Source organism: Falco rusticolus, chromosome 4 (assembly GCF_015220075.1).
Source record: "Falco rusticolus isolate bFalRus1 chromosome 4, bFalRus1.pri, whole genome shotgun sequence".
Lineage (NCBI taxonomy): Eukaryota > Metazoa > Chordata > Aves > Falconiformes > Falconidae > Falco > Falco rusticolus.
The window spans coordinates 47,624,237-47,651,793 of record NC_051190.1 but is presented as its reverse complement, the minus strand read 5'-3'; the positions used below and the strand labels follow the sequence as shown (position 1 = coordinate 47,651,793).

The window sequence follows — 27,557 nt, the reverse complement described above, 5'->3', positions numbered from 1 at the left end:
TGTGGAGATGAGAATACATGAAGAATGCTGTAATCGTGGTTTGGGTACTGATTCGCCTGTTTAATAGGTAGATGACTGTATGAGAGTTTTAACAGGTGTTGTCGTATTAGAAATACATTCTTGAAAATGTCCAGTTCTTTCTTGTAACAGAAAGCTATTGAAACTTCATCAGTGGCTTAAACCTTAATGGGACAAAGCTACTTAATGATTCCTGGTTTGTTTGCTTGCTTAATTTGGCTGTTGAAAATATTTCTCTTGATTTCAGGATTTGGGGTTTGGTTGTTATTGTTTCCCGTGCTCTTTTTACAAAGCTGCAGCTATTGGCTTGCTGTGGATTTTTCACATTGCTTAGTCTATTTATTTTTTTTACATTTAAACTGTGAGCCCAGGCTGCTCTTGGGGCCCTTCAGTACTGTCAGTGCAATTGAACTGCAGCACAGGAAATTTGCATTTGCTCTGTATCATATTCACACTAATACTTGGTCTTCCAAGAAGGTGCTGGTCTTCCTTCACTGCACCAAAACGCTGTACGTGTGTTTCAAGAGTTCTGTGCGTGATGCAATTCTGTGATATCCAGCTGATTTATGTGTGTCTGTGTAGAACGAGAAATTTAATTGCATGTAGTGGGCTACTTTGGTGTAGAAATTTAAGATGCATCTTCCAGGGACAATGTTTTTAATGACAGCAAAACAGACACACCCCTTACCTGCAAACTAAGAAATAACTTACTGTTGTGCTTTATGGAGAAAAGGACTGCTGTCTGCTAGAAAACCCAGACTATCTAGATTAAAAGATTTCAAATTGAGAACAATCAATTTAGAGCAGTTAGAAGGGAATGAACTTTACCAGTCAGATTGTTTAAGGATTGTTTTTGTCTTGTATTTAAGCATGTCTAAATAATATATTTTGAAGAAGCAAGAGTGTTTGGGAGCTCCAGGGTGGGTAGGATTGTTGATTATAAAGTTGTCTGCGTCCCGCAGACAAGCTACCCACAGTAGAGGAGGGAGGAGGCTGGCAGTGGTCTGTTCTTTCTAATACTGGACCCAAAACAGATACCCAGCTTGCTGATATATTAGGAAATAGCCAAAACTAAATAAAATCCTTTCTTGGTTTGTTTTTGCATTCTTGTGTTTGGTTCACTACCTCATGGTTGGTAATGAGGCTGAACCATTCCTCTTGGACACACAAGTCTGGATCTTGAGCTGCTTTTGTTCTGGGGGTTCTGCACCAGAAACTTTGGTTACAATTAAGGCATTGATGAGATTTCTGCTTTTCCCACTTTTTCCCAGGTGTGCAGTCTGCTGCAGTAAATGTTATTTGTGAGCTGGCTCGACGCAATCCCAAAAACTACCTTTCCCTTGCTCCACTCTTTTTCAAGTTGATGACGTCATCAACCAATAATTGGGTTCTTATTAAAATTATAAAATTGGTAGGTATTCTTGTTTACATACATTCTATATTTACAGGATTAGCATTCTCATGAAATTACCTTGGGTGTGAAAATAGATTTCTTGCTTGGAGGTATAGTTACCATTAAATCCAAACAAAAAGAAACCAGGAATATCTTCTAATGTTTGTGAACATATACAAAAAGAGAAAAATATTTTAATATAGCTTCACTTAAATATAATAAGCTGCAATTTAAATCACATTTTCATACTGTTTGAAAGCACTTACTAAATCACTTTCTTCCCTGCACTTTTTTTTTAACAGTTTGGTGCTCTTACTCCATTAGAACCTAGGCTGGGAAAGAAATTGATTGAGCCCCTGACGAACCTCATCCATAGGTATGTATGTAAATGCTACTTTCTTCATTTAGGAGTGGTGAAGGGCCTGTTGGGTAGATCAGTAGCTAAGTCTGTTGATGCATTTCTGAACTCTTTCTTGAGTCTCGATCTATTTGTTTAGAGTATCAAAAGATAATCATATCAGGACTATTTTTAAAAAACTTGACAGAGGTAAAATACCTTAAAGGAAATTCTTGGGGTGTTTGGCTGTCGTCATGAATTTCTTCAAAGCACGCACTAAAATTGGAGCAATTTGCTTTCCTTTCACTTCATTTTGAGCCAGAGGTTACTATGGAGAACATATTAAAATTGATTTTAAGAAGGCTGAGCTGTGTATCCGTTCACCTACACCCATTTGTTCCACTTTTTTAGAAATGCCTGACCCACCAAAGCAGCATGACAAGGAGTATATTAATGTTTTTTCTCATGCCTTTGTCAGCCCAGACATGTTTTGGAAGAGGTTCCTTTAATATACATCCTAAATACAGATCAGATAAATTTGAAGATACTTCTTTGTCCCTTGTTAAAGCTGGTTTGTAGTGTTACTTTGGATCTAATTCTGAACTGAAATCAGAAAGTAAATGTCTTGGAAGAGAATCCATGTGTTTTCCCAGTTACGAGAAGTGTGATTTTGTGCATGAGTTGTTAAATTGAAAGGTTTGTTTCTTTTCATGTGGCAGAGCAAGAAGATAGATGGGAACATATATCAGTGTAGCCATGAGAGCAGCTTTAGCCAAAAATTTCTGTCCATCCTACTAGTATAGCTTTAAGGCTGGTTCAGAGCAGACCAGCCAGCAGCCTTGCTTCTAGATACCGAAAGCGAGTTTTTGCAGCAGTGACCAATAGATGCAAATTCACCAGAAACAGTACTTAGCCAGAAAAAGCAGGAAGATGGACAGTATGTCTTCAGTCCTGGCACTACCTCCTCTCCCCAGCTTCCACATTAATCATTCATTTTATTCTTTGTGGGGCCTTAATCCTGTTCTGTTTGGTCTCCATTCAGTCATTTTGGATCTCGTATCACTTAGGGATAAGGCCGAGCACTCTGCCATCCGCCACGAAGTGCATAGGGAGCAAAAATTATTGTCTCGGTTGTGAGCGTGCTAGTGTCACATATACAGTGCGCCGAGTGACCTTCACGGTATCGCTTCTGACTGCTGCCTCCAGAATTGTTTGCTCTTGCTGCCTCTGGAGTTGTTTGCTTGTTACCTTTGCAGACCTTGCTTCTGGAGTCTGCTCCTTTGTTACTTGTGAGGTTTGCTGTGTTTCCCTCTTGTGTAGATCAGGATTTGTAAATACCTTTGAAATCCTCAGCATTGCACTGTATATGTGTTCCAACTGGCAAAAGTTGTCTTGAATTTAAGTTTTGGGGAAATCAAGACACTGAAAATGGGTTGCTCACTTAGGGATGAGCAAGTGTGTCCCTGCATGCTAGAAGAGTCTGCTGTTTGCGTGCGACTCGTTCCCTTTGGAGAGAGTGAGAGACTTGAAGTTCTCCATCTCCCTGCCTTAGCGTGATATTTAGACCTTCAGCAGAGGATTTAATTTGATCCTTGGACAAGATTGCTTCAGTGCTCTGTAACTGGTACGGAGGGTTTGAGTAACTGCTTCCTCCCTCCTTCCTTGCGTTACAATGCTGTTGCTTGCTGCTTCTCAGAGAATATTTTTTTTAAAACATTCAGTAGTCCTTCATCCCCCCAGCAGTTTTTAAGTGAGACTAATGTCATCTAGTTTGAAGGTATATGGAACAGAATACTGGCAATTTCTTGTGTAATTAAAGGTGTTAACTAGCTCCAACATACTGCTGACAACTCTTCAAAATGTGCCGCTTTCATTCCTTATTTAAAATACTTGATTTCTGTTTCAGCACCTCAGCCATGTCTCTCTTATATGAATGTGTGAACACAGTAATAGCAGGTGAGAACTGAAATTTGTAACCTAGAAAAAAAATGAACTTTGTCATCAATTAACACCATCAGCAAACCCTTTTCTAACTTAATGTGTTTTATAACTGAAGTCAGTCAACTGACAAACTTTGATTTATGTTACTATGTAACTGTAACCGAAAGCCTTTGTCAGTCGGTGAGGCTAAGTTACTACAGCTATGTCATTTGCTAAAGGCTGAAACGGCGTATGAACAGTAAGTGATTATTTATATGCAAGCTCCTCAGTGCTGCTAGAACTACAAAATATACAAGCAGCAATAGAATTTAAAAAAGACTGATGCCTTGTGAAAACTCTGACAAAATTTTCTTATGTGATGAAGGAACAGTTATTTTTTAATTCTGCAATTTCACAGCTTAAAAGCTTGGTGTAATTCCTTAAAGGAGTTAATTGGAATCATTGATTTACAGTTTCAGTTTCTGGGGAAGGGAAGTGAACTCCATAACGGGGGTGGAGAGAGAAACAAAGGCAAAAAGGGATAACAGTATCCCAGCTGAGACTTGGCATTTTTCCTATCGTAGTGTGGAAGCAGAGGGCTATTGACATCCACAGTTTGGCCACGAGCCTGTCTGTTGTGAGTAGGTTGGATAGTGGCGCAGCAACTTACTGTACTGGGTCAATTCAAAGAGGAAAGGGTGATCTGTCACTCATTTATATTCCTTTGTTCCTTCGGGGACATGTGAGGTGACATTATGATGGTAGGGGAAGGGGATAACATGGTGGTTAATTCTGTTGCGGCTCAGAGTGTGCTTCACTGAGATAAAATAGGATAATTCTGTGGGTCAAAGGGAAATTCAGACATCCGGGACACCTCAGGGACTGTAATGTAAAACTCAAACTCGGAAAATGAAATGTGGAGCTGCGTGCCTGCATTAGAGCAGCACCTTGCCCCTGCCAGCTCTTCGCATGACCTGGAATGGTAGCATCCACCACACCACCTCTGAGGCGTAGCTCTGCAGGGTCATGGGGAGCAAAATGCCGCTGTATTTACTAGTGCCTGAGGTCAGCATGCGTGACTGGCTCGGTCGGAGCTGGTGTTGACATGGGCATGCTCTGTGGCAGCAGCAGTTAACAAGATAACACCACCTTTTCTGCTGTGGGGCTGCGTGCTGCCAGCTTTACAAATGTCCGATATCATCAACAATGGGGCCTGATTTGTGCCTCGAGTCTCTAGCTGGCTTGATTAAAGCTGCAGTCTAATTACATTAAACTCCAGGATCTATTGCTGCATCTCATCACATTAGGGAAGTGCACACTTAAAAACTCGGTTATGCCGTAGCTGATGACATACTTAGTCTTGACTGCTAGACGGTATCAGTAAAGTAAACCTCAGTGAGAACAAAGTGTAATGAAAACCAGCTTTTACCTGGCTGTTGCAGCAGTTCCTGCTTCTACACCTTTTTTTTCCCTGCCCTGCTAGTGTTAAAGTATATGAAACTATAGTTTGTGTCACAACCTTCTCTCATCCCCCTAGACCCCTGAGAAGTCCAAGCAAACGACAAAATAAACTGGCTTCTTTCCTTGTGAGCTGAGCTAGCTGTTGACCTTTAGGTATTGTGTTGTTGCATTCATTCAGAACACAGAAATACAAACTGAAATTTGTGCTTGTGTATTTCAGTTTTGATCTCTTTGTCCTCTGGGATGCCTAATCACAGCGCTAGCATCCAGGTACCACACTGGGGTTTGGGAGGGGGGGTTATTTGTTCTGCTCTACTGTGTAATACCAAGTGCCATGGAGAAGTTGGATAGTGTTCCTCTGCCAAAAGTTAAAGCAATAGCTCCCCGAGATGCTCTCAGTCAGGTGGAATCCTTCAGACTGAAGCATTTCCTATGTAAATTCTGGTTTCCTTTGCTCTAAAATGCAGATTCTTCTTTCTTACTTTTCCTAACTCCCTTATTCAACTGCTGCTATCAATACAGTCATACAGAGGTTCCTTTTGTTTTGAAATCTGTTAATGCAACAAGACCCTCTTACCTAGAGGTCCGGGGGCTTGGTCAGAACGTTTCCTTGTGTATTGAGTAAACTTTATGAAGAGTTATTTTAATTAAGGCTAGTAATAAGCATGATGTGGTCTTTTTTTCCAGCTTTGTGTTCAGAAGTTAAGGATATTGATAGAAGATTCTGACCAGAACTGTAAGTATGTTGCTTGTCTTCATGGAAGCTTTTAGCAATCAACCACTGGGGAGAAATTGCAGCAGTCCTAGAGGAGTGAGCTGTTTCTCCAGACAGCTTGTTCAGTATTGTAGCGCCTGGTATGTTGTAAACAGTTGCTGGGATTTCAAACATGGAAATAATTCTTGATAGTGAGCCCTTCTTTATAATGAGTTTTTTTAAAACCAAATGAGATTAACTATTACTGCTGTTTGTGCTATTTAAATCTAACCCAGCTCTCTTTCCATGGTTTGGATTTTCTCTTTTTATAAACTTGCTGCTTGGAAAGTAGTGAGGAGTGTTTGGCAGTGTAAGCATAATAGTGAAATGCAGGAATACTTACAAGGAGCACAGAGAAATCCTTTTTTGTGCAGCCCTTTTTCCTACTGTCTTTTTTTTTGTTTTCCCGTTGAGAACAGGGCTTCTACTTAACACACCAATCTGCAGCGCTTTTAAAGTTCATTCTAGGATGCCTGTTCTCAAAACCCATAGTTTCTATATATTAAATACATATTTTAAAAACAGTGATAAAACTTGAGGTGCGGGAAGACCGGGATGAAGATTATATATGTAATTATGTGCTTGCATATGGGATTATAAAATTAAAGACTAATTTGTGATGCACTGTTTCTCAAAACTGCTTTTCCTCATCACGGATTTTTATTAAAGTTTATTAAAGTTGGTTTCAGTAGAAGCATTTGGTATTGAGATGTCATGCTCAACGCAAAACGGTGTTTCTATATTTGGAAAGAAGTTTTATTTTGTCTTTCACAGTGAAATACTTGGGGCTGTTAGCTATGTCCAAAATCCTAAAAACGCATCCGAAGTCAGTTCAGTCTCACAAGGATCTCATTCTCCAATGTTTGGATGACAAAGATGAGTCTATCCGACTCAGAGCTTTGGATCTCCTGTATGGCATGGTATGTTTTTTGTGTATTTTTTTATATTACGAGTATAAGAATACTTATAGAATATAAGTATTTCCTTTTCTCTCCAGCCCCTGTGACACTTTAGGAGGCTGATGTTTAAGAAAAACAAGGAACTTTCACTTCCTCTCTCCCCAGCAGTCTTGTGATAGTAACTCCCATATTTTTTCTGACATGGCAAGTAAAACGTCTGGCACGGCATGAGAGGGGTTTAATTTTTGATTCAGACTGGAAGGAGTTTCTGAGTTGAGGCAGTGGGAGACACCCAGACGGCTACTTTTCTAATGCCGAAGCCTTAGCTGCTCCTCCTGTCCTTGAGCTAGGTATGAAGCGGACTGACTGGGTGCAAAGCAGACCATCAGCATACTGGGATGGGTCTGTGCTGTTCTAGATTGCAGTCCATGTTGCAGCACACTGTAGCTCAGGTTGGCATAAGTCGTGCGATCTGGGAAACAGTCCGGAGCACTCTGAAACAGCAGGAGAAGGCAGCTTTAATCTTCAAATCCGCCCATCGTGGTAAATTCTGTCATGCCTTTTAACGACGCGTACAGAATCTCATTCTGTTTGCTCTCGTGTGTGCTGCAGCTGCACGGGGCGGTTCATAAAACATACATCGACTGCAGGAGCAACCTTGGAGGGATAACATTTGTTCTCTGAAAGGGCTGTGGTTGTGACTTCTGTAGTCAAGTGCCTTTCACTCAAGAGTCTGTGCCGCCCCTTCTCCAGTGCGCAAAGGGCTTGTGATAGATGTGTGTCACGGCTTCCTATTCTGAAGGAGAAAGCGCAAAGTAAGAAGGGACACCTCTTGTCTGGTGGTACTCAGGAGATGAGAATAATTTCAATAATTTGAGAACAGTGGTTTTAATGTTGTTGCAAAGAGAACTGGAGTTTGTTCTTAGTTCCTGTAGGTTAAATTTTGCTTGTTACGTGTTTAGTCAAAAGATAACCTAGGACAGGGAGTCTGCCATTTTGCTGGAATGTATCCTACATTTTTTGTTAGTGATATCTCTAACATATGCCTATTGGGAGAGCATAGCTGGAAGCAGCCAGTCACAACAACTATATTTACTAAATATTTTGGTTGTTTTATTTAGACAAGTAAGTTTCCAGAGCAAGTTAATACAGTTGTGTTTTGAAATGCTAATATTCCATTGGATATTAATGGCTTTCAAATTTGTTTTAGTTTAAAAGCAAAAATGTTTTAAACTGTTAAATCTGGCAGAAGATTAATTTTCTCCTGGATTTTGATGTTGCTGCTAGTAGTTCTGATTCTCAGCTCTCACACAGCATGGTTTTGTTTATTTGTGCTGCCTTTGCTTTAATAAAAACATCGAAAAGAAAAATAGGTTATTTTTCAGATTGTGACCAAAGTTGAGGCTTAGAGGTGGTTGTGATTTCTCACTTAACATGTGACATGGGTCTGTCAAAGAGCTAGCGGCTGCTTTAACGGCGTTAGAAGGACTTGACAGTACGGGAAATGGCTTAGTTGTGATTCAGCCCTTCAATAACTTCTTTAACAGGTATCGAAGAAGAACTTGATGGAGATAGTGAAGAAACTGATGATTCATGTGGATAAAGCAGAAGGGACAACATACCGGGATGAGCTGCTGACCAAAATCATAGATATCTGTAGTCAGTCCAATTATCAATATATCACAAACTTTGAATGGTCAGTGGTTTTATGTGTCAACTTTGAAATCATCAGTAATGGTAATGCATGACTGTCTGCTGATAAAATTGCATCCCTTTCACTTTTTGTAGGTACATAAGCATCTTGGTGGAGCTGACCCGATTGGAAGGCACGCGGCACGGGCATCTTATAGCAGCTCAGATGTTAGATGTAGCTATCAGAGTTAAAGCTATTCGTAAATTTGCAGTTTCTCAAATGGCCATGCTTCTGGACAATGCTCATCTCATAGCCAGCAACACCCAGAGAAATGGGATCTGTGAGGTGCTTTATGCTGCTGCTTGGATATGTGGGGAGTTCTCCGAGTAAGTGCAAACAGAAAGCCTGGCGCGCTTTGAGCCGCTTCTTTTGGACAAAGATTCCAGTCACTGAAACGTATTTTTGAGAGAAGGATAGTCCAGGGTATGCGCCCAAAGCTAACAAAATGATTGCTTCTTTCCTGCTCCCTCACCCCATAGACTCCTCAGCTGTTTCTAGCCAAAACGGATACTTCATTTTGAAAATCTGGTCTTATATCTGGTCTTTTTTTCTTGTCTCCCTAGTCCTGCCTGCTCGTGCAGGAAGGCATGGTTGTGGGTATGAGCTCTAAGATCTTAAGCCATTGAAGGATCTCCTTAATCATTAACCTCTAACCCCACTTAGATATTAGGGAAAATGTCTGATCACTGAATTGGTTTTTGCTCTTCTCCCTGTTTTGCCCTTGTTGAAAGGTTTTTGCAGAACCTAATCTTCCTGAGAATTAGAAAGTCTTATTTTTTGCTCAAAATTTCTCTGTACCCACAGTAGCACAATTTTCAATGTTCTTGTGCCAACATTGTCATCTAGCTTAAATAGATGGTTTTATCTCCTGGCCATGTGCACAGATACACATGCTTACCTAGCTTTCATTTTGGTGAGTTGGACAGACCATGATGCTGTAGTATCCTTTTATCATCTGGTTTGGTATCTCCTTGTAATTACCACTCTGAACACTGGTTCCAGTTTAAATTCACATAGTAGGTGTGATATTTTTAGGGAACATTGCTACGGCTCAGGTCTTCATCTAATTAAAAAATGTTCTGCAAAGAAAACTAGATTAAGAAGCAAGAGAACATACTTTCCTTTTTCAGTTTGATCACATTTTTACTTTGAAAGAACTTTAGCTTTCCATTTGTAATGGGCCAGTAACTTTTTTTTGTACATCTTCCATTTAGTTGTGAGCAGAGAGTTTTGAATAAGAGCATGAGATTTATTAAAACAAGTGCTATGATCTGCATTCTTTTCTGTCATTAAGCATTGCCTACCAGATTTTGTTCAGTAAATGGTTGGAAATAGAACTTCATTGATGTGAGTGGTGAAATACAGAATGGCAGGAAGGTAGTTGGGCTGCTAGATCCAGACTATCGATGGAGTTAGCACTGAAAAGTGCAGTGCTTAGTTAATGGAGAGAATGCTGAACACGGAAAGGCGGAAACTGAGATGTCCCTCCCCTTCTGTAAAAAGATAAAGCTCTAAATTCTTCTGTGCCATGTTACTACTGTAATGTGGAGTGGGAAAATACACAGAGGACAAATGATTATGTATTTGTAGTCTGTCCTGTCTTTCTGTAGCGTTTTGAACTGCAACCGAGGTTTTTGAAGAAATCTCCCTGAAGACTGAAATGTTGAAATTTCTCAATTGCTGTCTTTCGTCTGTTCGCTCTGTGTTTGTAGACACCTCGAGGAAGCAAACCAAACTTTAGAAGCAATGTTGAGGCCTAAAGTTACAACTTTACCAGGCCACATCCAGGCGGTTTATGTCCAGAATATGGTGAAGCTCTACGCATCCATCCTCCAGCAGAAAGAGCAGTCTGGGGAAAAGGAAGCAGCTCAGGAAATTACGCAGCTGATGATTGAGCGTTTGCCTCAGTTTGTACAGAGTGCAGATCTAGAAGTTCAGGAGAGGGTAAGAAAATAGTACTTTGTAATTTATCTTATATTCTCTCATCTGTATTGGAGCATATATGTAATTTTCTGTAGACATGCACATTTTATGTAAGTCGCTATTATCAATGGAGCGGTGCGTTTATTCTGTACTTTGTGTAACTTGGTGAAAGAGAAGCTCTAGAACTGGAGTTGGAAGAGTTGTGACACTTTATGTTAGAGCCCAGATCTTATTCCAGTTCAATACAGCCCCTGAAGACTGCTTGCAAGACTTTCACTCAAAACTATTTAATTTTAAAATTATGCAAGCACTTAAGGACAAGAAAAGGACACAGCTAGAAGAGAGTGTTAACATGGATATATTTTTTTATTTGCTCTAAACCTGCAGTTCATGCTACTTCTCGTAATTCCCTTAAATGGAGTAGAACAGTCATCTTCTGCTGACTTTCACTGCGGTTGATTTTTTCGTTCAGTTTGTTAAAATATTAATTCTGCTGAAATTACTTTTGCATTTGTTTTTAGGCTTCTTGCATCTTGCAGCTAATAAAATACATTCAGAAGCTACAAATAAAAGAAGTACCTGTAGCTGAGGAAGTAATAGCCCTGTTTGCTGGTGAGCTGAACCCTGTGGCTCCTAAAGCACAGAAGAAAGTACCAGTTCCAGAGGGGTAAGGTTCCTTCTCTCTCCCAAAGGCTTATTTAAACTTTTAAACTCTTAAATAATAAAGCTAAGTGTATGATGAGAAACACAGCTTGAGTTAGTACCCCGAGCATTACAGTGTGTGTGTTTACTGCAATTCTTACCAGCTTGGACCTTGATGCCTGGATCAATGAACCTCCCTCAGACAGTGAGTCTGAAGATGAAAAGCCCAAAACAATTTTTCATGATGAGGAGCAAAGGCATTCCAGACATAGACAGCCAGAAATAGATGAAGAGGAACTGGCCAGAGTGAGTGAATGTTAAAATGCTTTTCCCTCCATAATTCACTAGTAATGTTAAAAGTGCTACTAAAGCAGTTGGAGCTGTTGTGGATTCTCCATATAGCCAGGGAGCCACCAGCTCTCTACAGCTCTGGAAATCTGATGATTTGATGTGAACAAAATACATGTATTTGAATACAGGTATATTTCTTAGACATTATGGAATGCATCTGGTACAAAGTTCTCTTGGAAGGCCAGCTTGGCTATCTTGTCCGAATGGAAGCAAGATCGTATAAAAACCAGCCCTTGTTAGGAGTTTGGAGCTCTTGTAAAAATCTGACCTATAAACTATGTGGTGTCTGGTGCAGTCCGCTTCAAAGTATAGGGTCTGGAGGAAGGACACTTGTGCTGGGCTCTGCAATTATTTGGATTTTTACATGCCACTTCCATGGGTGTATTTCTGTTACTGTGTGTGCTCTGTATTAGCAGAAAAAGAAGCATCTTTGCTCATGGATTTCAGCAGCTTCTGTGAACTACTCTAATGTGACTGTTTGCAGTAGCGATATCACCTTTCTTGCTTCTGACCTTTTTGTTTTCATAAAGAAAACTTTTTATTGACTGATATCTTCACTTCTTCCTCTGTTCACAAAAATGAAAATAGAAACATTTGGATTGCCATCAAAATCTGGTCTTTGGGAAGTTACCCTGTCTAGTCTACAATTAAAAAGCAAAGAAGGGTCGTTCTAACGAATATTAGTAGTAACAGTACTTGTAGTTATATCCTAGTATGTCTTCTAACTCAAAACTGGTTTATCTTTTGCAAACTACTGTGCTGTAGCCTTTTTGCAATAGTTATGTATTGTTCCAAAAATTTAGGGAGTTTGCATTTTGCACTTTGATGCCTTTTTTTCTCTCTTTGCTTATAAACAAACATTCTAACAACAAACGCTCTTTGCCTCTTAGCGTCGAGAAGCCCGGAAACAAGAACAGGCAAACAACCCATTTTATATTAAAAGCTCTCCCTCCCCACAGAAGGTGAGTGATCCTGCATTAAAATATCTTGCTGGCCTCTAATATAATTTTGTAAAGGATCGCTGATTGTCAGAGCTGCAGCTTCCCTCTGGGACTTTCTGATTATTGCCACTGCAGTTCTGATCAGTGTGCTGGCTGCAGTGGCTACCTACAACTGTCTTTAAAAGTCTTGCTCGTGTTGAGAAATTCACAAGTGATGTGATATCACCAGAGCAGCCAGCATTCTGTGAGTCTGGTGGACCACCAGTTTAGAAATAAGGAAGTGGTAGCTGTCACAGCTCCCATGACACAGTAGTTTGGAATGGTCTGGATTAACTTGTTATGGAAAGCTCAGTATTTGTATTTCAGTAAAGATTCTCTAAAAGCTCTACAGAAACACTTCTCTGTGCCCTTGTGTCACAAATTCACTGCCTGTGCGGGTGGTTTGTCCCAGCTCTGGGTGATGGATGGGTTCAGATTGCCAGGCACTTCGTTAAGAAGAATGAAGAGGGGAGTGAACCTTGAACATGCTCCTCCTGAACATGCAGTGTGTTTTATGAATCAAAAGGTCACCGTGGTCTCTTCTTAACACCTTTTTCAGGAAAAGAATCTGCTTTATTCCCAGTATATCCTAAGGACTGCCCCATTTTCCTCAACTCAAACCTCAAAAATTTGTCTTGAAGTGGCAAGTTACTAGCAATAAAACACAAGCAAAAAGATTCTTCAGATTGTTGCAACAAGCCTTCTTTAGGGCAGTAGTAGGGTTTAAAAAAGTGGAGCTGAAAGTAGGATCTTTTATAACTGTTATCAGCTGGCTTAAAAATGCACTCTGCTACCACACAGGATTTAGTACTGAGCTATTCCATTCCCATCTTTTAAAATGTTCACTTAAGGGATTAAACTGCTTGATGTCTTGAAATGTGTCTGTTTATATAGATCTGTATCTGGCAATGCTTAGAACGTAACAAACTTTCATTTTCCCAGCGGTACCAAGACACTCCAGGTGTGGAACATATACCTGTGGTCCAAATTGACCTTTCTGTCCCCTTAAAAGTTCCAGGTAAGTGCAACTACTCTTTAATTACAGAAATTCAGTTAGACAAAAATAATTATTCCTCCTTGGGAATCCCTCCTGAGGTTTTTAAGGGCAAGGAGCATACTTCCATTAGACTCTTAAATATTTATCTCCTGAACTTACATGTGTTTGACTGTAGTAGTTGGCAGTCCAAGTGCAGTGCCTCTCAAGACAGTATTAGATTTAATTCTGTGATTCAAGTATATTGTGCAGCCTAGTCTGTAACACGTAAACTAACCACTGTTCTGTGTAGGTAAGTCACCTTGGGAATGTCTTAAAGGGCTGATGAAGGTGATCAGGAGACATTGAGTCTAATGGTAGAGGTACTATTTTAATAACTTGTTTCAAATACAAAAAGGTAATTGTATAATGAGTTGTTTGATACTGCCCTGAAAAGCTGTTGTTGATGCGTGGTACGTTGCGAGTGATGCGTTCTAAGTGCAGATATTTGAGGCTTACATAACAGTTTTTTCAGAAAGCATGGGAAGTTGTCAGCATTGGTACGGCAGTGGCACCGGTTCTGCTCAAAATATCAACGTTTAGATGCTCTTTGTAATCCAGTTAATGTGGACAAGAATCAGGGAGCAGGACAGACCTCTGTCCTATCTCTGGCGAGATGGAGGGTGATAGTAAAACTGGTGCTGGAGGGGCTGTATGTGTGATCAGATGGAAGCACAGAGGTGTTGAGCCTTCTAATTCTGGGAAGGTGGAAGCAAGGTTCACTCCGAACAGCCTGCTTCAGTGATCAGTGTCCACGTGGACTGTAGCCTGAAAGCAGTTTGGCTTCTTCTGCAGGAATGCCTATGTCTGACCAGTATGTTAAACTGGAAGAAGAGCGAAGACATAAACAGAAACTGGAGAAAGACAAGAAAAAGAAAAAACAGAAAAAGGAGAAAAGAGGTAAACATCATCGTCATAACTCTTTGCACACAGAGAGTGAGGAGGATATTGCTCCAGCTCACCATGTCGATATCATCACAGAAGAGATGCCAGAGGTCAGTTGCTTTGTTTGGTGGGGGGTTTCTGTTGTGAGGTTTATCTGTGTGCTGCTTTTGAGCAATTTTTTTTTTTTTCCCCCAAAAATTGCCAGCCAGTCTGTACTGCTGCAGTTTAAGAGCTCTGATTTCTTGCAAAGCTGTTCAAGAAACGACTGATTGAGATGGTCCTAGGCAGTTCTTTGCAGGGGAGAAATTATTGTCTTTTTGTGCACAAAATTGCCACTGAAGCTATTAAAAAAACCCAACAAACAAAACAATAACAAAGCCAACAACACAAACAATATGCATCTCTGCTATAAAACTAACACTGTCCAAATAGTCACTTCATTTTGACATTAACTGCTTCACTTTGACATTAACTTGCTGTCTAGTCAGCAGGTTTGCAGCTGATCGTAATTAATTGCACATGCTAATGATGTAATCTGTATTTGTTCCCAAAATTCCCTTTAATCAAAACCGAACAGCAGCAATTCAAATCCTGCAGTTTTTGAAGAATGGCTTTCTGTTCTGAATTAATCTTGTAACTAGATGCTGCATTAAAATGCATTGTTCCCATAACTTACTGTGCCTGACTGCAAGCTGGCCTGTTCCAGGGTTAACGATCTTAAACGGGGTTGGGTGATGTAAAGGTGTAGTTTTGGAATTGCCTGTGGTTTGCTGCTTCAGTGGATGGTCTCATTATCTCTCCTGCAGAATGCTTTGCCCAGTGACGAAGATGACAAAGATCCCAATGATCCATATAAGGCACTTGATATAGATCTGGATAAGTAAGTGACGGTTTTGTATGTGAATTTACTTAATTGCTAACCAGAATGCATGAGGGCAGGTCTGGCAAAGGCACTATCTACAGTCCATTAGGTGAAAAGACTTAATGTCTCTTGCCATGTCTTGGATGTAACCTTGGATGATCATCCAGGTTTGGGTTCCCACTGCAGCACAGATGATAAAAGCAAAGCTACTGAAGTAGGAGGGGGCTGGGGAGGGCCAAGGGAATCAGCTGGTGTGGCTGAATGAGCCTGAAAACCCAGGCAGTGTAGCTGGGGTCAGATCTGAGTTAGTCTGAGCTCTTGGGTGTACCGGTATCTCTCTGGTCTAACTGGCATTGGCACTGAGTGCGACCTGCATTCACCTGCATTCTTCTCAGAACCTCTGTACACGTGGCAAGCCTGTATGCTCTGCGTTGCAACCATTTGGCTGGTGACAGCCCGTTCGTCGCATCCCCATTGCTCTGTAGGCATTCAGTGTGGTTCCACTGTTGAAAAACATTGTTCCAGCGTGATTGAGTGAACTGCATATTGTAACTTAGACCAGAGCCTGGTCCCTGTTCAGCTACTGAAGTAATTTACAGTACTGGACCCCAAGGCTGCAGTGCAGCAGACTCTGAATCCCTGCGTGCCATGCGATAATTAGCAGTGGGCTGTTAAGTATTGCATATAAAGATTTTATTATTTTTTTAGTTGCTGTTTTACAAAATCAACTTGCTAAAAATAATTGCTGATTTATAGTCCATGGATGCATCCTGTAAAGTTTTGAAGGCTGTGCAGGCACGTGTGCATGCATAGTATCTCTCTCTTTCTGGTACTCGGCTTTAAAGTCTTGACATTCTTTTTAATTCTCAAATCTGTAGGGCTTTGGTCCCTCAGGACCTTGCAAAGAAGTGATGTAGCATTTAAAAAAAATGCACAGTTTCTGAAAAAACTTCCTTTTTTCATGAGCTGGTTACATCTCTCTGAGTCTGCAGGGGGCAAATATATAAAAGGAAATTAATTTCTGACTGTAGACCTTGTATTTGCATCACAAGCCTCAACAGCGTAGAACAAACTGAACGGAGCAGTTTTGGAATGCTGTGCTTCAGGAGGCATCTTTGGGCTTTTGTTTTGTTTCCATCCATTCTCTTTCCATTTCATATGAGTCAGTGTGTTCTCCTGTCACGGTTTCTCATGTCTCTGTCCTCTCTTTTTCTTTCTGTGCTTGCACTGCTATGTCTGTGTCACGCTCACATGCAGTCTGGTTTCAGGGAAGCCTTCCAGGTAAGAGTACATTGCTTAGTGGGTGACCTTCTCTGTCAGGTCGGTTGACACCAGTGGACAGCATGAATACTTGAAGGGTGGTGAAACTGCTGAAATCATTGACCCTCAGATTTGTGTGGGTTTTATTTCCCCACTGACTTTCAACACCAGTCCCTTTTCCTGTACAGGTATATGTGAAATAGCTTAAAGATGAGATCTGTTCACTGTTCAAACAGACAGGGTCCATGCTGCCCTTAGAGTGCGTGTTTCAAAGTAATAAAATTAATTGGGGTGGGTTCTTCATGCAATGTAAGCAAAATAATTAAGGTGGGCGAGACCTTTAGAAATTTTCCTAAACCGGTGCTTGCTGCTCAAACATAAAAATTAATATCAAGTAAAAGCTGTAGAAATAGCAAAGGAGGCAATTGGTGAACTTCTTACTGATTTCTGGACAGAGTTTGACAAGCATGGAGAAATGTCTGGTGAGTTTTTTTTTCCCCAAGTAATGGATTTGGGATACAGTGTAAATCTGAACTACCCATGCTTTAGGGAAATAGGTACCCATAATAAAACACATTTTTGAATGTAATGGTAGAGTACAGATTCATAGCATAAACTTCCAAAATGAAACAGTTTATTGCTCAAAATAAGCACTTCAGTTGGAGTGATCTGTTCATCAGTAACAAAACCCACCCCCTTCAAGGGCTGTTGTTTGAGCCACGCTACCATTCCACTGCTGGAATTCCCGCACTGTTGCAAATGCTTCCCACTGTTTCATGTCTTTGCTTTTTGGGAGTGGTTTCTTTGGAAGTGGGGTATGTTCTGTAGGTTTTACTCAGCCTGCAGGTCTGTAGTTATCACTTTTAAGAGTGATTAGGTGTCAGCAAGAGCTTGGCTCTTAAGTCACTTTCAGATTGTTTCTGTTAACTTCTAATCTGCAGGGCAGTGTCTGCAGTTAAATAAATAAACTTCAGGTACAGAAGCATGTGCTGATTTAAGACTTTTGGAGCCAAACTCTTTAAAAACAAAGCATACTTTGTCTTGGTCCTCCAGTAGATAATCTGAGCTGAGGGAGACTGTTTGCAGAAGGGTGATGGTCTCTTTATTTTTAAGACCCTTAGCAGACAGTGAGAAGCTGCCAGTGCAGAGGCACAGAAATGTTGAGACCCAGAAGTCACCAGACTCAGAAGCTCCCCTAGCAGAGAAGAAGAGCAAAAAACCCAAAAAGAAGGAAAAGAAACACAAAGAGAAAGAGAGAGAGAAAGGAAAGAAGAAAGAGAAAGAGAAAAAGGTAGTAGAGGAGGAAGAAGAAAAACAGGTAATTCTCCAAGGCTTGCATTATTTTAGAAACTGCTGTTATGGGCCATATTTGTTCTTGTGGTGTTTGTTGCTTGGGAACAGTCACATTTGACAATTCAAACAGCTGGATGTTTTCAACCTTTATTTCCTTAAATTTTTACAACAGTAAGAGCAGATATTTAAAGATTTATGTTAATAAAAATAACATTTACTTAGCCTCATAAGATAGCAGAATTCAGCTTACTGCAGCCTACACAGCAGAGCCTCCAGATCTAATTTGGAAGCTGAGTTTATTGATATTTTGTCTGCCCTTAAAATGGGGAACTCGTTAGCAAGATACCTGGAACTCACTTCTGTTCTACATCCTGTCCCCTATGTACTTCAGAATCTTCCGGTTACAAAACCTGATGTTAGTTGTCAGTTACTCTGAAGACTTGAAGTATCCTTCTTGTTAACCACTCTGCAGAGATGCACTTTTCCCCTAAGATGCAGCCAGTGTGCTGTGATGATGCTTTGAATGCCTGTAGGTACTGTGATACGCAGGGTACTTTGCAGTTACTGTCAGCTGTGTCCAGATTTGGAAGTGTGCTTGAAGGCTAAAGTTAAGCTTCCCAAGCTATTTGCTCCTAAATGTATTGCAGCATCTGCATATAAGCATTCTGGAGCAGTGCATTTCCATGAAAACTTAAGAGTTTAATTGATTTTTTTTTAAAAAAAAAAAATGCTATCAAAACAAAGATAATTGGTTGTTTTCTGTTGAAATTCAGGAGGAAGACTTGGATTTCTGGCTCTCCACTGCTCCACCACCTGCTTCCACTACCCAGCCACAGGTAGACATCTTAGCACATCGCAGGAAACTTTTTCAGATGATTGCATCTTAGCTGTGATCAGAGTGCTTTGTCATGCTGCAGGAGGGATGGGAAGATAGGCTTTGTCTCCTCCACTTATTGCTATGAAGCGATGACATTTTATCTCCCCAGTTTACAGACACTGTAGTGGGAGGTTTCAAGCTCATTCTGCTGTGCAGATCAATGGATAGAAATACAGATGCAGCTACAGGCTTGGTGGATTTTAATATTATTGGTGGAGTTTAATATTGTTGTATGGTTTTATTTCCTAGTGTGAGCTAGACACTAGCAGTATTAATAGACATGAGAGACACAGTCTGAAGGAGTCTCATGAATTTTGATGGGAGACTTCAGAGGAAGAGACAGAGAATATAAAGGGATGGATTCCTTGGAGGAAGTATTTTGAGTCTTGTCCTCAGGTGATCATATTTGCTGGCTTTCAGAGGCATAAGATGGAAGGTTTGTTGCCATGTTAGTCTAATGCAATTTCTGAAATAAGAGTTGGTGTGAGGCCAAGTGTCATCTTAAGATCTCTTTTGGTGTGGGATTCAGTTGTTTCAGCTGCATTCAATTACTGTCATAATTCTTCTGTTAATCTGCTCAGAGTGAGCCTGAAGTGGGTGCTGCTGTTGGGGCTGAACCTCAAGAGGTAAAAAAGGAAGAAAGGGAGGAGCGAGAGGAGGAGGAGGAGGATGAAGGGAAGGTAAGTGGTTTAAGTTGCTGCTGCCCTTAGCCATATTCTCCTTGTGTCTCGTATTCCTTAAAAAGAAGCACACAGGAATCACAACCAGCATCCTGTTCGGTATAGTGACCACCTGCAAATAGGCAGCAGTAGAATGTTATCATGAGGAGGACCTTCATAGGAAGAGGTTTGGTTGTTCTTTGAGCCAAGGCTCGGGAAGCAGTTTTAAAGTTGAGCTTCCAAACAGTTGAAGAAATTTGTCCTTCTGCTGATCCCGGGCTGCTTTGGGTTAAGGTGGTGTCACCCGAGTGGGGAGCAAGGGTTTACTGGGACTCGGCACAGAATGATGGTTGGGGTTTAAGGAATGGGAACTCTGTTTCAGGTTCCTGCAGCAGAGGGAAACTTGGTTCAGGCCAGAAGGCTGCACAGAGGGAGAGTCCAGAGTTGAAAGATTGGTAGAGAGGTCATGATGTAATGGCTGCAAATACAGGGTTTCTTTAAGGGTTTGTTGTTTCTTGTTCTTGTTAGAAATCCTCCAAACATAAGAAGAAAAAGCACAAGAAGGAGAAAGAAGAGAAATCAAAGGACAAAAAGAAAGCCAAAAAGAAGAGTCATCACAGTGAGGAGGAGACGACAGAGTCTGTGCAGAATGGAACACTAGATGATGAACCACTACCAGTGAGTAGCTGTGCACTGACAGCCCTTGCCTTGGAGAAAAGGCAGGAGCTAAACTCTTCTGGGAGGAAGGAGAAAGTCAACTCTTTTCAGAGAAACTCATTATACTGTGACTGTGATTTCTTTCTTGTCTTTCAGCCTATGTCCAGTTACCGCCTCCTTGCTGAAAATTCATACATTAAAACGGTGAGTTTTTTGACATTCAAATCCAGATGTCTCTTCTGGTTTTGTGTTCTCTAAGAAAAGAGGGGATACCCTGGGGATAGTATAGTGACTTGAAGTAGACAACACTTAATAGAAGAACTGTTTAAATCCCAGGAAGGAGGAATATAACAAAGTTCCACTTGCATTCCTCTGGATGTCCCGCTTAACAAGTTTTTAAGCTGTTGATTTTCCCACTGCTTAGCATTACTGTGGAGCTGATCATCACCCTGCTTTTCATTGTCCTGCAGTTGTACTGAATTACTTTCCTTTTAAAGCTTGCGTTTTTCTGATGCTGTGTTCTGTTCTGGGGGTCTGCTGTTTGAAGTTCCTGAATCTTTCCTGTGATGTGTATTTTTTTTTTCTTCGTTTGCAGACATACGATATTCAAGGAAACCTGCAGAACGATAGTCAAGTTACTGTCTCTGTTATCTTTGAAAACAAAAGCACTAGCTTCCTTAAGAGCATGGAATTAAATGTCCTGGACTCTCTCAACACTAAAATGCTCCGACCAGAAGGATCATCAGTACATGATGGGATACCTGTACCCTTCCAGCTACCCCCTGGTATGCGCAGCTTTGCACAGGGTTCTTGGAGTATGTCTAGTCCTGCACTGCCCTCCTGTGGAAAGAATTCTTTGAACTTCTTGCTCCTTGCTGTTTTCCAGAAAGACATGTCCTTCTGCCTGGGCTTTCACACAATTCCCTGGAGAGGATAAGCCTTCTTACAGTATGGCTATAAGCACAGGTGGTTCTGTACAGCAAGAGCAAAGCCAGTAACGTAGGGCTGGGAGTCTGCATGTCCGAGGTTCCTTTTTCAGGTGACTGCAGGCTGGCACACCTTTGAACGTGCTACCAAGGCCAACGACAGGAATCCAAAATTCATGAGGAGTTTGCTATGATATTTAAACGAAACAAAGTTATAGGTTTGTGGACCATTAGCGTCCACTCTGGATTTATTCTCGAGCTATTGTTCCACTGTTTTAACGGCAGAAGCCATGTGCAGTGAAGGTTTGTGATAAGTATGTGCTTATTTGGATGGGGAGCTGAGCCCTTAAGAAATATTAGACACAGAGATGGAGGATGATGACTTCATACATAGTACAATAGTACAGTCAAATCGCTGAACTTCTTTGAATTTCACTTCCTTTGCCAAAGAGTTAATTTGAATACTGAAACAGCTCACAGAAGTCTTCTGGGATTTAGTGGCTTCAGGGTGCATTTTGATCCCCCACAAAAAGCAGTGGATCTTTTTTTTGTTGTTGTTCTGTATAAGGCAGTTCTTGAGACAGACTTGTATAGTAAAAGAAAAACACAGAAATGGAATTTGAATTAGTCTGAAAACTACTTGGAAAGCTGTATATTTTTCCAGTTGAAACAAACAGTATAAATTTATTGCCACTGTCACATACTTCGCCCAGGCGCTTGCTCACTCAATAACCTCTACCAAATGCCAGCTATCACTGCTGCTTTTCAGAGACCCGAGAGCTAAGTGCTGTAACACAGTTAATTCACAACAGGAATTGTGCATATAACTCTCTTCCAACTACATGGAAAGTTTCAAGCTTAGCTGCTACTGATCAGTTTATTCTAACCATTAGTTGCGTATGGAAACCATTTTCTGACCTGACTTCTCCCTCTCCTCTCTTCATGCTAGGAATCTCTAATGAAGCCCAGTTTGTGTTTACACTTCAGAGTATTGTTATGGCTCAGAAGTTAAAAGGAACACTGTCCTTTATAGTCAAAGTAAGTGCAGCTTTAAACTCTGTTTCTGCTTCCTTTGGAGAACCGCGTAAGGGAGCTTGACTTGGGTGGAAAGCACTGCTTTAGAGCTTTTTTGAAGGCATCATTTCATCTTTGCTGCACCAGCCCATCCCGTGACGTGAGAAGTATTTTTACATGACATCTTGTGCAAAGACTGTCTAGAATACTGCATAAGCATGTCCTAAATTGTCATTCCTGGCAGTGTGTGAGCAATGCAGCCTGAAACATATGCCACATTGTCAGCTATAAAATCACTGCAGTGGTGCATCTGCTGGGGAGAGGAGGTCAACCAACTAGTGAGAGATGCAACCCAGAGGCTGTTCGTTTTGATCTCAGTTATCCAAAGATCAGTTGGACACTGCTACCTGATACAAGGCTGGGAAAACAGTGATAAGAATTAGATACAGTTAATAAGGATGGAAATCCAGAACAAGAGTAAGGTTAGCTGAAGGCATTGTTTAATTAAAACTATTTGCCTGTATAAGACTATAGGGTTTCTGATCTTATTTCAGTAAAATTACTAACGAAGGAGCTGCGTGAATAGCTTGAAGGAAGTAAATGGAGACAGTTGTGGCTACTTCTGAGTCAGCCATTATCTCTTATTTTAAGGGTTTCTTCAAAATAGTATACTAGTTCTATTTTCAGTACCTAAGAAATCTGGGAGATACAAGGTTATTATTTTCCTTGGGAAATAGTGAACTGTAAAGGCACATCTCTAGGTGTTAGTTTAAATTCAGTCTGCTCAGTATTTTTCAGCAGAGTGCAACAAAAAATGCAGCTCAGTCCCTCCAGTTGTGTCCCTTAACTGCTCTAGGTGTACGTATCAGCATGGCTGCCCAAATCTTTTCTCTTAAGTGGCCTGATGTTGTAGCGTGATGGCTGTTCGGGGCTGATTCTTCAGGCCCAGCCAGGGTACATCGAAGGGAATCAAGCCCTAAAGCTCTTCATTGGTGCCTGTTTGGTAGGTGGGGGTGGTGCCTCCTCTTGCTGCCTCAGGGCTCCCATTCATCTCCTTTCCTTTGACCTGTTGCAGAATGATGAAGGTTCAACCCATGAAAAACTAGATTTCAAATTGCACTTCAGTTGCGCTTCATACTTGATCACGACGCCTTGCTATAGGTAAGTGCCATCTAGGGAGCACAACATCGGTGCTTTTGCCACCCATGTGAAGCTGAGCTTTGGCTGCAGGCCGTCTCTGCAAGATATGCAGCATGCTTTTGATTTTGGCTGCTTGTGATTGCTTTGGTTATGGTTCAGTTATCTTGTGTAACGTTTGACTGTTAAAATATGTCCATCAACTTATTTCAAGTGATTCTGGAGAAGAAGCTATACGCCCTGTATGTAGGCTGGTGGAGATTGTGTGGAAGTAGCTCTGGTTGAGGTCGTAGGGTACTCCAGTGGAGTGTGCTTCCTATATTTGCTGTAAACCCATTTTCCTAGAGCTTGGTATTACTTAGACTTCTGCATCCTGAGATGTTTCAAGGTCTGCATGGGGCTAATGTAGCAGATTTCCCTTGAATTTCTAGTATGAGTGTTTATTTTCCTTCCTGTTTTGCAGCGATGCTTTTGCCAAGCTCCTAGAGTCTGGAGATCTGCACATGAGTTCTATTAAAATAGACGGAATTAGCATTTCTTTCCAACATCTACTGGCAAAGATCTGTTTTCATCATCATTTTTCAGGTGAGTCTTCCTTGATCCAGAACCTTCTGCAAAATTCCGTATTCTAAAATTTCTGCTGTGCTTGGCAAGTGCAATGCTCTGTGGCCTCAGCGATGACAGAAGCAGGTGATACCCAGATCAAATAAATTTGGGAGAGGAGTTTTTTCCAGTTTTGTAATATGCTGGTATTCTCAGAGCATGCGGTGTTCTTCAAAATGAGTTCTCCCTGTCCCTGTGGCTTTCTTCCGGTCCAGCGAGGCACGAGGCAGGTATCATGAGAGCAGCTTGCTTATGGCTAGGGCTGCGACTGTTCTCTGGAGGGTGTGTTAGATCTTCAGTGCTTCAGCCTCCCTCTTTTCCCAGTGCTTTGTTTCAGTAAGGGAGAGCCTGAGCTATTCAAGTTTGGACTTATTAAAACAGAGGTACTGGATGAAGCAAAACAAATGGCTGTTTCATCATGCTCTGGTGTGTGCGTTAGATGGTGTCTCACTGAAAGTATTTCTGGGGAAGAGATTACATTCTGATCAGCATTTTTGCCACAAAACCTTTGCAGCTTGCTTAAAAGACGAATGACTAACCTCCATTATTGCAAAATGTCCCAGATAGGAGCCAGGCACATATATCATCCTGACCCTGACTTCCTCCTCCCCTCACTCAGTAGAAGCTTCTCTTCCTTGAGGCCAGGCAAAGCAGTGGTTCCTCTTCACAGGAAGCAAACCTTACATTAAAACCAGGCCCATTAAGTGAAAACTCCTTCTTTCTTTATAGTTGTGGAACGCGTTGATTCGTGTGCATCAATGTACAGTCGTTCTATCCAAGGCCATCACGTCTGCCTACTGGTAAAAAAGGTGAGAGCATTGTAACACTCTGACCTGAAAGAAGGTAAACCTGCAGCACTTTCTGTCTTAACAGAAAGAGGGAAGTATTCCTGTCTAAGTCACCCAGGGGCACCATGGGTAGCTGAATTCACCCGGCCCATCTAGCAGTTTTCGCTGTGCTACTACGCAGCTTGTACCTCGCCATGGGCTTTCTGTTGCCCAGTGCATACTGGGTGGGTAGCAGCAGCACTGGTGGCTTCCCCAGAGTGACCTCTCGGCAGAGCCTGCTTCGCTCCTGTGCAGGCTCCACCGCCTGTTTCCAGTCCCTGAACTTGTCTGGGAGTAAAATTGTCCCTGCTTAGAAAAGACTAATGGATTTCTTTTTTTTTTTTTTCTTTTTCTTTCCAAGGGAGAGAACTCTGTATCCATAGATGGGAAATGTAATGATTCCACCCTGCTTAGCAACTTGTTGGATGAGATGAAAGAGACATTGTCCAAGTGCTGAATATTCCTTACAAAATATTCCAACTACAAGAAACACACCTAATGTGTAAAGATGAGCAGACCCAAGTGTTAAGTTTCTCCCTCGTACGCATGTACTATCCTGGGGCACGTGCTTTTCAGTTAACTCCACCATTGTTGGCAGTTTAGACATTTTAAGGCTGTATGTTACCTTTTTATTTCAAAACTTTTTACAAACTGTGGTGTTAACCCTTTCTAGCCCAAAGAGATCCTGGTGACATGACTGGAGGAGGGAGGGAGGGAGGGGCGCTATTTATTCAGCAGCTCATGGAGATCCCATAAACCTTGCCATCTGCGTGGGACGGTGGACTAAGCAGAATTTTATCGACAGTAGCACAGAGTCTGTTGCTTGTGCTTCTTGCCAGGGAAGGTTGACTTGATCCTTAGCCATGGAATATGTCTTCAGGGCTGCTGTAGTTGATGTATATTTCTAGCAGAGGCTGGTGCTGGACCTGAAGGCCTCTTTTTTTTTTTTTAATATGATTTATTATTATTATTATCTCAAGATCTATTTTGATCAGCATATAAACATCCTCCATCTCCTTGAGCTAATCCAAATGAGCCCTGTGAGAACTGGGATGTTGGAGTTTCTGTTTATAGTAGTTGCCTTGAGCCTTAACCTTCATTTAGTGACAGCTGAAAGAGTAGAGCGAACGCATGAAACAGGCTGGAAGTGTTACTGTGTGGTTCTCTGCTCCTGTTGACCACCCCTGCAAATGGAGTCTCTCATGCCTCTCCCCTTTGAGCAGTCTCTGCTGATGTGTTTTATGAGTCCTCTTCAATTTCACATTCCTGAAAAGTTAGGGTGTAGCAAGAAACTGGAAATCCAAAGGGGTCTGTTCCTGCTTCTGTTATCATTTTGCTCACCAGCGGAGGTTGACCACTACCAGCTTAGAGTGCCCATGTGTGTAATCCCTTGTGCTCACACCAGTTTGCAGCAGCCCTGCTCCCTCCCTCTGTGCTGTGAAGTCAGAGGTGTGGTGCTGGCTCCGTCGTCCTCCTCGTGTCCATGGCCCTGCCCTGGCAGCGGTGGCTGCAGGTTGAGCAGCCCAAGTGGAACCGGGTCCCTGCGGCAGAGCTCGCCCTGGGGGGTGGCAGGAGGGAGGGGGTGGTGGGGGTCTGCAGCCCTGCGTCTGTAGCGAGCAGGTTGCTTTAGAGGGAAGAAGGGGAGGGTCTACCAAGCAAAGCCCGTTCTGCACTAGAGGAATCCGGTGGAATCGCTGATGGGAAAGGGATGTCACTGTGTCCTTTACAGAGATGCTTAGCTGATGTCCTCCAAGATCTCTTGCTTGCTTTTTTTTTTCTTTTCTTTTTTTCTTCCCCCCAGTTCTTTTACTTTCTGTTCCATACCCGGCAAGCTGAGAACACACTTGAACGGTTTTGCTTTGAGGCACAGGTCAAGACCTGCCAGTTGCTGGTACCAGAAGGGTCCCCAGGGAGGAGTTGGGTTGGTCTGTTCTTCTCCAGCGCTGTCGCTGCTCCGATGGGCGTCAGCAGTGCTCCAGAGTGGAGCTAAAACATCACGCAGAGACAGGATAAAGCGTTGATCTTCTCCTTTGGGTGAACGTCCTGTACTTTAAGCGTGTGTTGTGCTCTTTACACTCTTCCCATGTTAAGGTATTTTTGCAAAGGCTCTGCTCTGATGTCATCGCTAGGACCAGCTTCATAAGTGACCGCACTTGCGCGCTGCGGGAATTGGCTTGCAGCAAGCTTCACCGCGGGTGGAGCGGTAGGATTTGGTATTGGTCAACCTCCCTTGGTTAGCCAGTTTGTGTATTAGAAACTGAACATATTAAAATTGTCTTAAAGGATGATGTTCCTCAACTAGTGTTCCTTTTTTTTTTTAATTCATGGATGAAAACTGTCACTTTAGCATGTAGAGTCTTCTCTTACAGAATCCTGTGCAGTGATTCTAGAATTTTGAAATTGTATGATGTGTTACATTCGCAAATTTATTTGCTATCAACATTCCCTTAAAACAACAACAACAAAAAAGAAAACAACATACCACAAGCTGCTGTAATGATTTTGTGTCAAGATGATCCAATAAACTTTCAAAACAAAGTTATATTTTTGGCTTTGTGAAGAGTCAGTCCCTTCCAGTTTGTATGGACCTGGAAACGTGACGTGGATTTACCACAGTCCTGACTGCTTGTGTCTTTAGGGGAGGTACGAGAAGCTCCTTCCAGAAGCTGCAGAGGAGGTAAGAAGTCCTTTCTCACGCCGCTGCCGGGTGGGGGGGCGGGGGGGTTATCAGCTGGGGACCGTGAATCCTGCCACTGTGCTCTCCCCACTGTGCGTATCGGGGGGTGATCGCATACCCGCAGTCAGCGGCAGCAGTGCTAAGGCACGAAGGACACGAGCAGAAAAGGACCCTGCAGTGAGGGAGACAGCAGTGATGCTGTTCTTCATCTCCTGTTTTAAACCACCTTGGTACTTTTATAGGCACCAACACTGGGAATAACCGGGCAGGCTGGCACGTTTTAGCGTGCTTCTGGAAGGCACCGTGGCAAGGAGTTGGCACTAGATAAAACGTTACGGGGCGGGGGGGGGGGGGGGGAATATTCAGGCGATCTTGGTTAAAGCTGCATGAGTTCTGTTGGTTTGGGTCGCAGCTGGGGCTAAAATTTAAGCACTCGGAAGTTTTTAATGGTGTTGAGATGTCTGGAAAGTGAAGGA

At 41.9% G+C, this 27,557-nt stretch overlaps 1 protein-coding gene across 3 annotated transcripts in view; it reads left to right on the top strand.

Moving 5' to 3' along the window:
- The window catches only part of AP3D1 (adaptor related protein complex 3 subunit delta 1), a 46,978-nt gene extending 20,032 nt beyond the window's left edge, over window positions 1-26,946 (top strand). For 2 of the 3 annotated variants that reach the window (XM_037384386.1, XM_037384388.1), the window contains 27 exons: window positions 1,290-1,429; window positions 1,714-1,787; window positions 3,655-3,704; window positions 5,350-5,399; window positions 5,817-5,865; window positions 6,658-6,803; window positions 8,330-8,478; window positions 8,571-8,801; window positions 10,188-10,419; window positions 10,920-11,065; window positions 11,205-11,346; window positions 12,282-12,353; window positions 13,314-13,389; window positions 14,200-14,399; window positions 15,096-15,169; window positions 16,409-16,432; window positions 17,525-17,729; window positions 18,478-18,540; window positions 19,163-19,261; window positions 19,769-19,918; window positions 20,054-20,101; window positions 20,493-20,682; window positions 21,773-21,861; window positions 22,913-22,998; window positions 23,438-23,559; window positions 24,307-24,386; window positions 24,766-26,946. In XM_037384386.1, coding sequence (XP_037240283.1) covers window positions 1,290-1,429; window positions 1,714-1,787; window positions 3,655-3,704; window positions 5,350-5,399; window positions 5,817-5,865; window positions 6,658-6,803; window positions 8,330-8,478; window positions 8,571-8,801; window positions 10,188-10,419; window positions 10,920-11,065; window positions 11,205-11,346; window positions 12,282-12,353; window positions 13,314-13,389; window positions 14,200-14,399; window positions 15,096-15,169; window positions 16,409-16,432; window positions 17,525-17,729; window positions 18,478-18,540; window positions 19,163-19,261; window positions 19,769-19,918; window positions 20,054-20,101; window positions 20,493-20,682; window positions 21,773-21,861; window positions 22,913-22,998; window positions 23,438-23,559; window positions 24,307-24,386; window positions 24,766-24,861 — 3,083 coding nt within the window. In that variant the 3' untranslated portion in view covers window positions 24,862-26,946. The remainder of the gene's footprint in view (window positions 1-1,289; window positions 1,430-1,713; window positions 1,788-3,654; window positions 3,705-5,349; window positions 5,400-5,816; window positions 5,866-6,657; window positions 6,804-8,329; window positions 8,479-8,570; window positions 8,802-10,187; window positions 10,420-10,919; window positions 11,066-11,204; window positions 11,347-12,281; window positions 12,354-13,313; window positions 13,390-14,199; window positions 14,400-15,095; window positions 15,170-16,408; window positions 16,433-17,524; window positions 17,730-18,477; window positions 18,541-19,162; window positions 19,262-19,768; window positions 19,919-20,053; window positions 20,102-20,492; window positions 20,683-21,772; window positions 21,862-22,912; window positions 22,999-23,437; window positions 23,560-24,306; window positions 24,387-24,765) is intronic. The other variant, XM_037384387.1, reaches the window with a different exon arrangement.
- The last annotated feature ends 611 nt before the right edge of the window (window positions 26,947-27,557 follow it).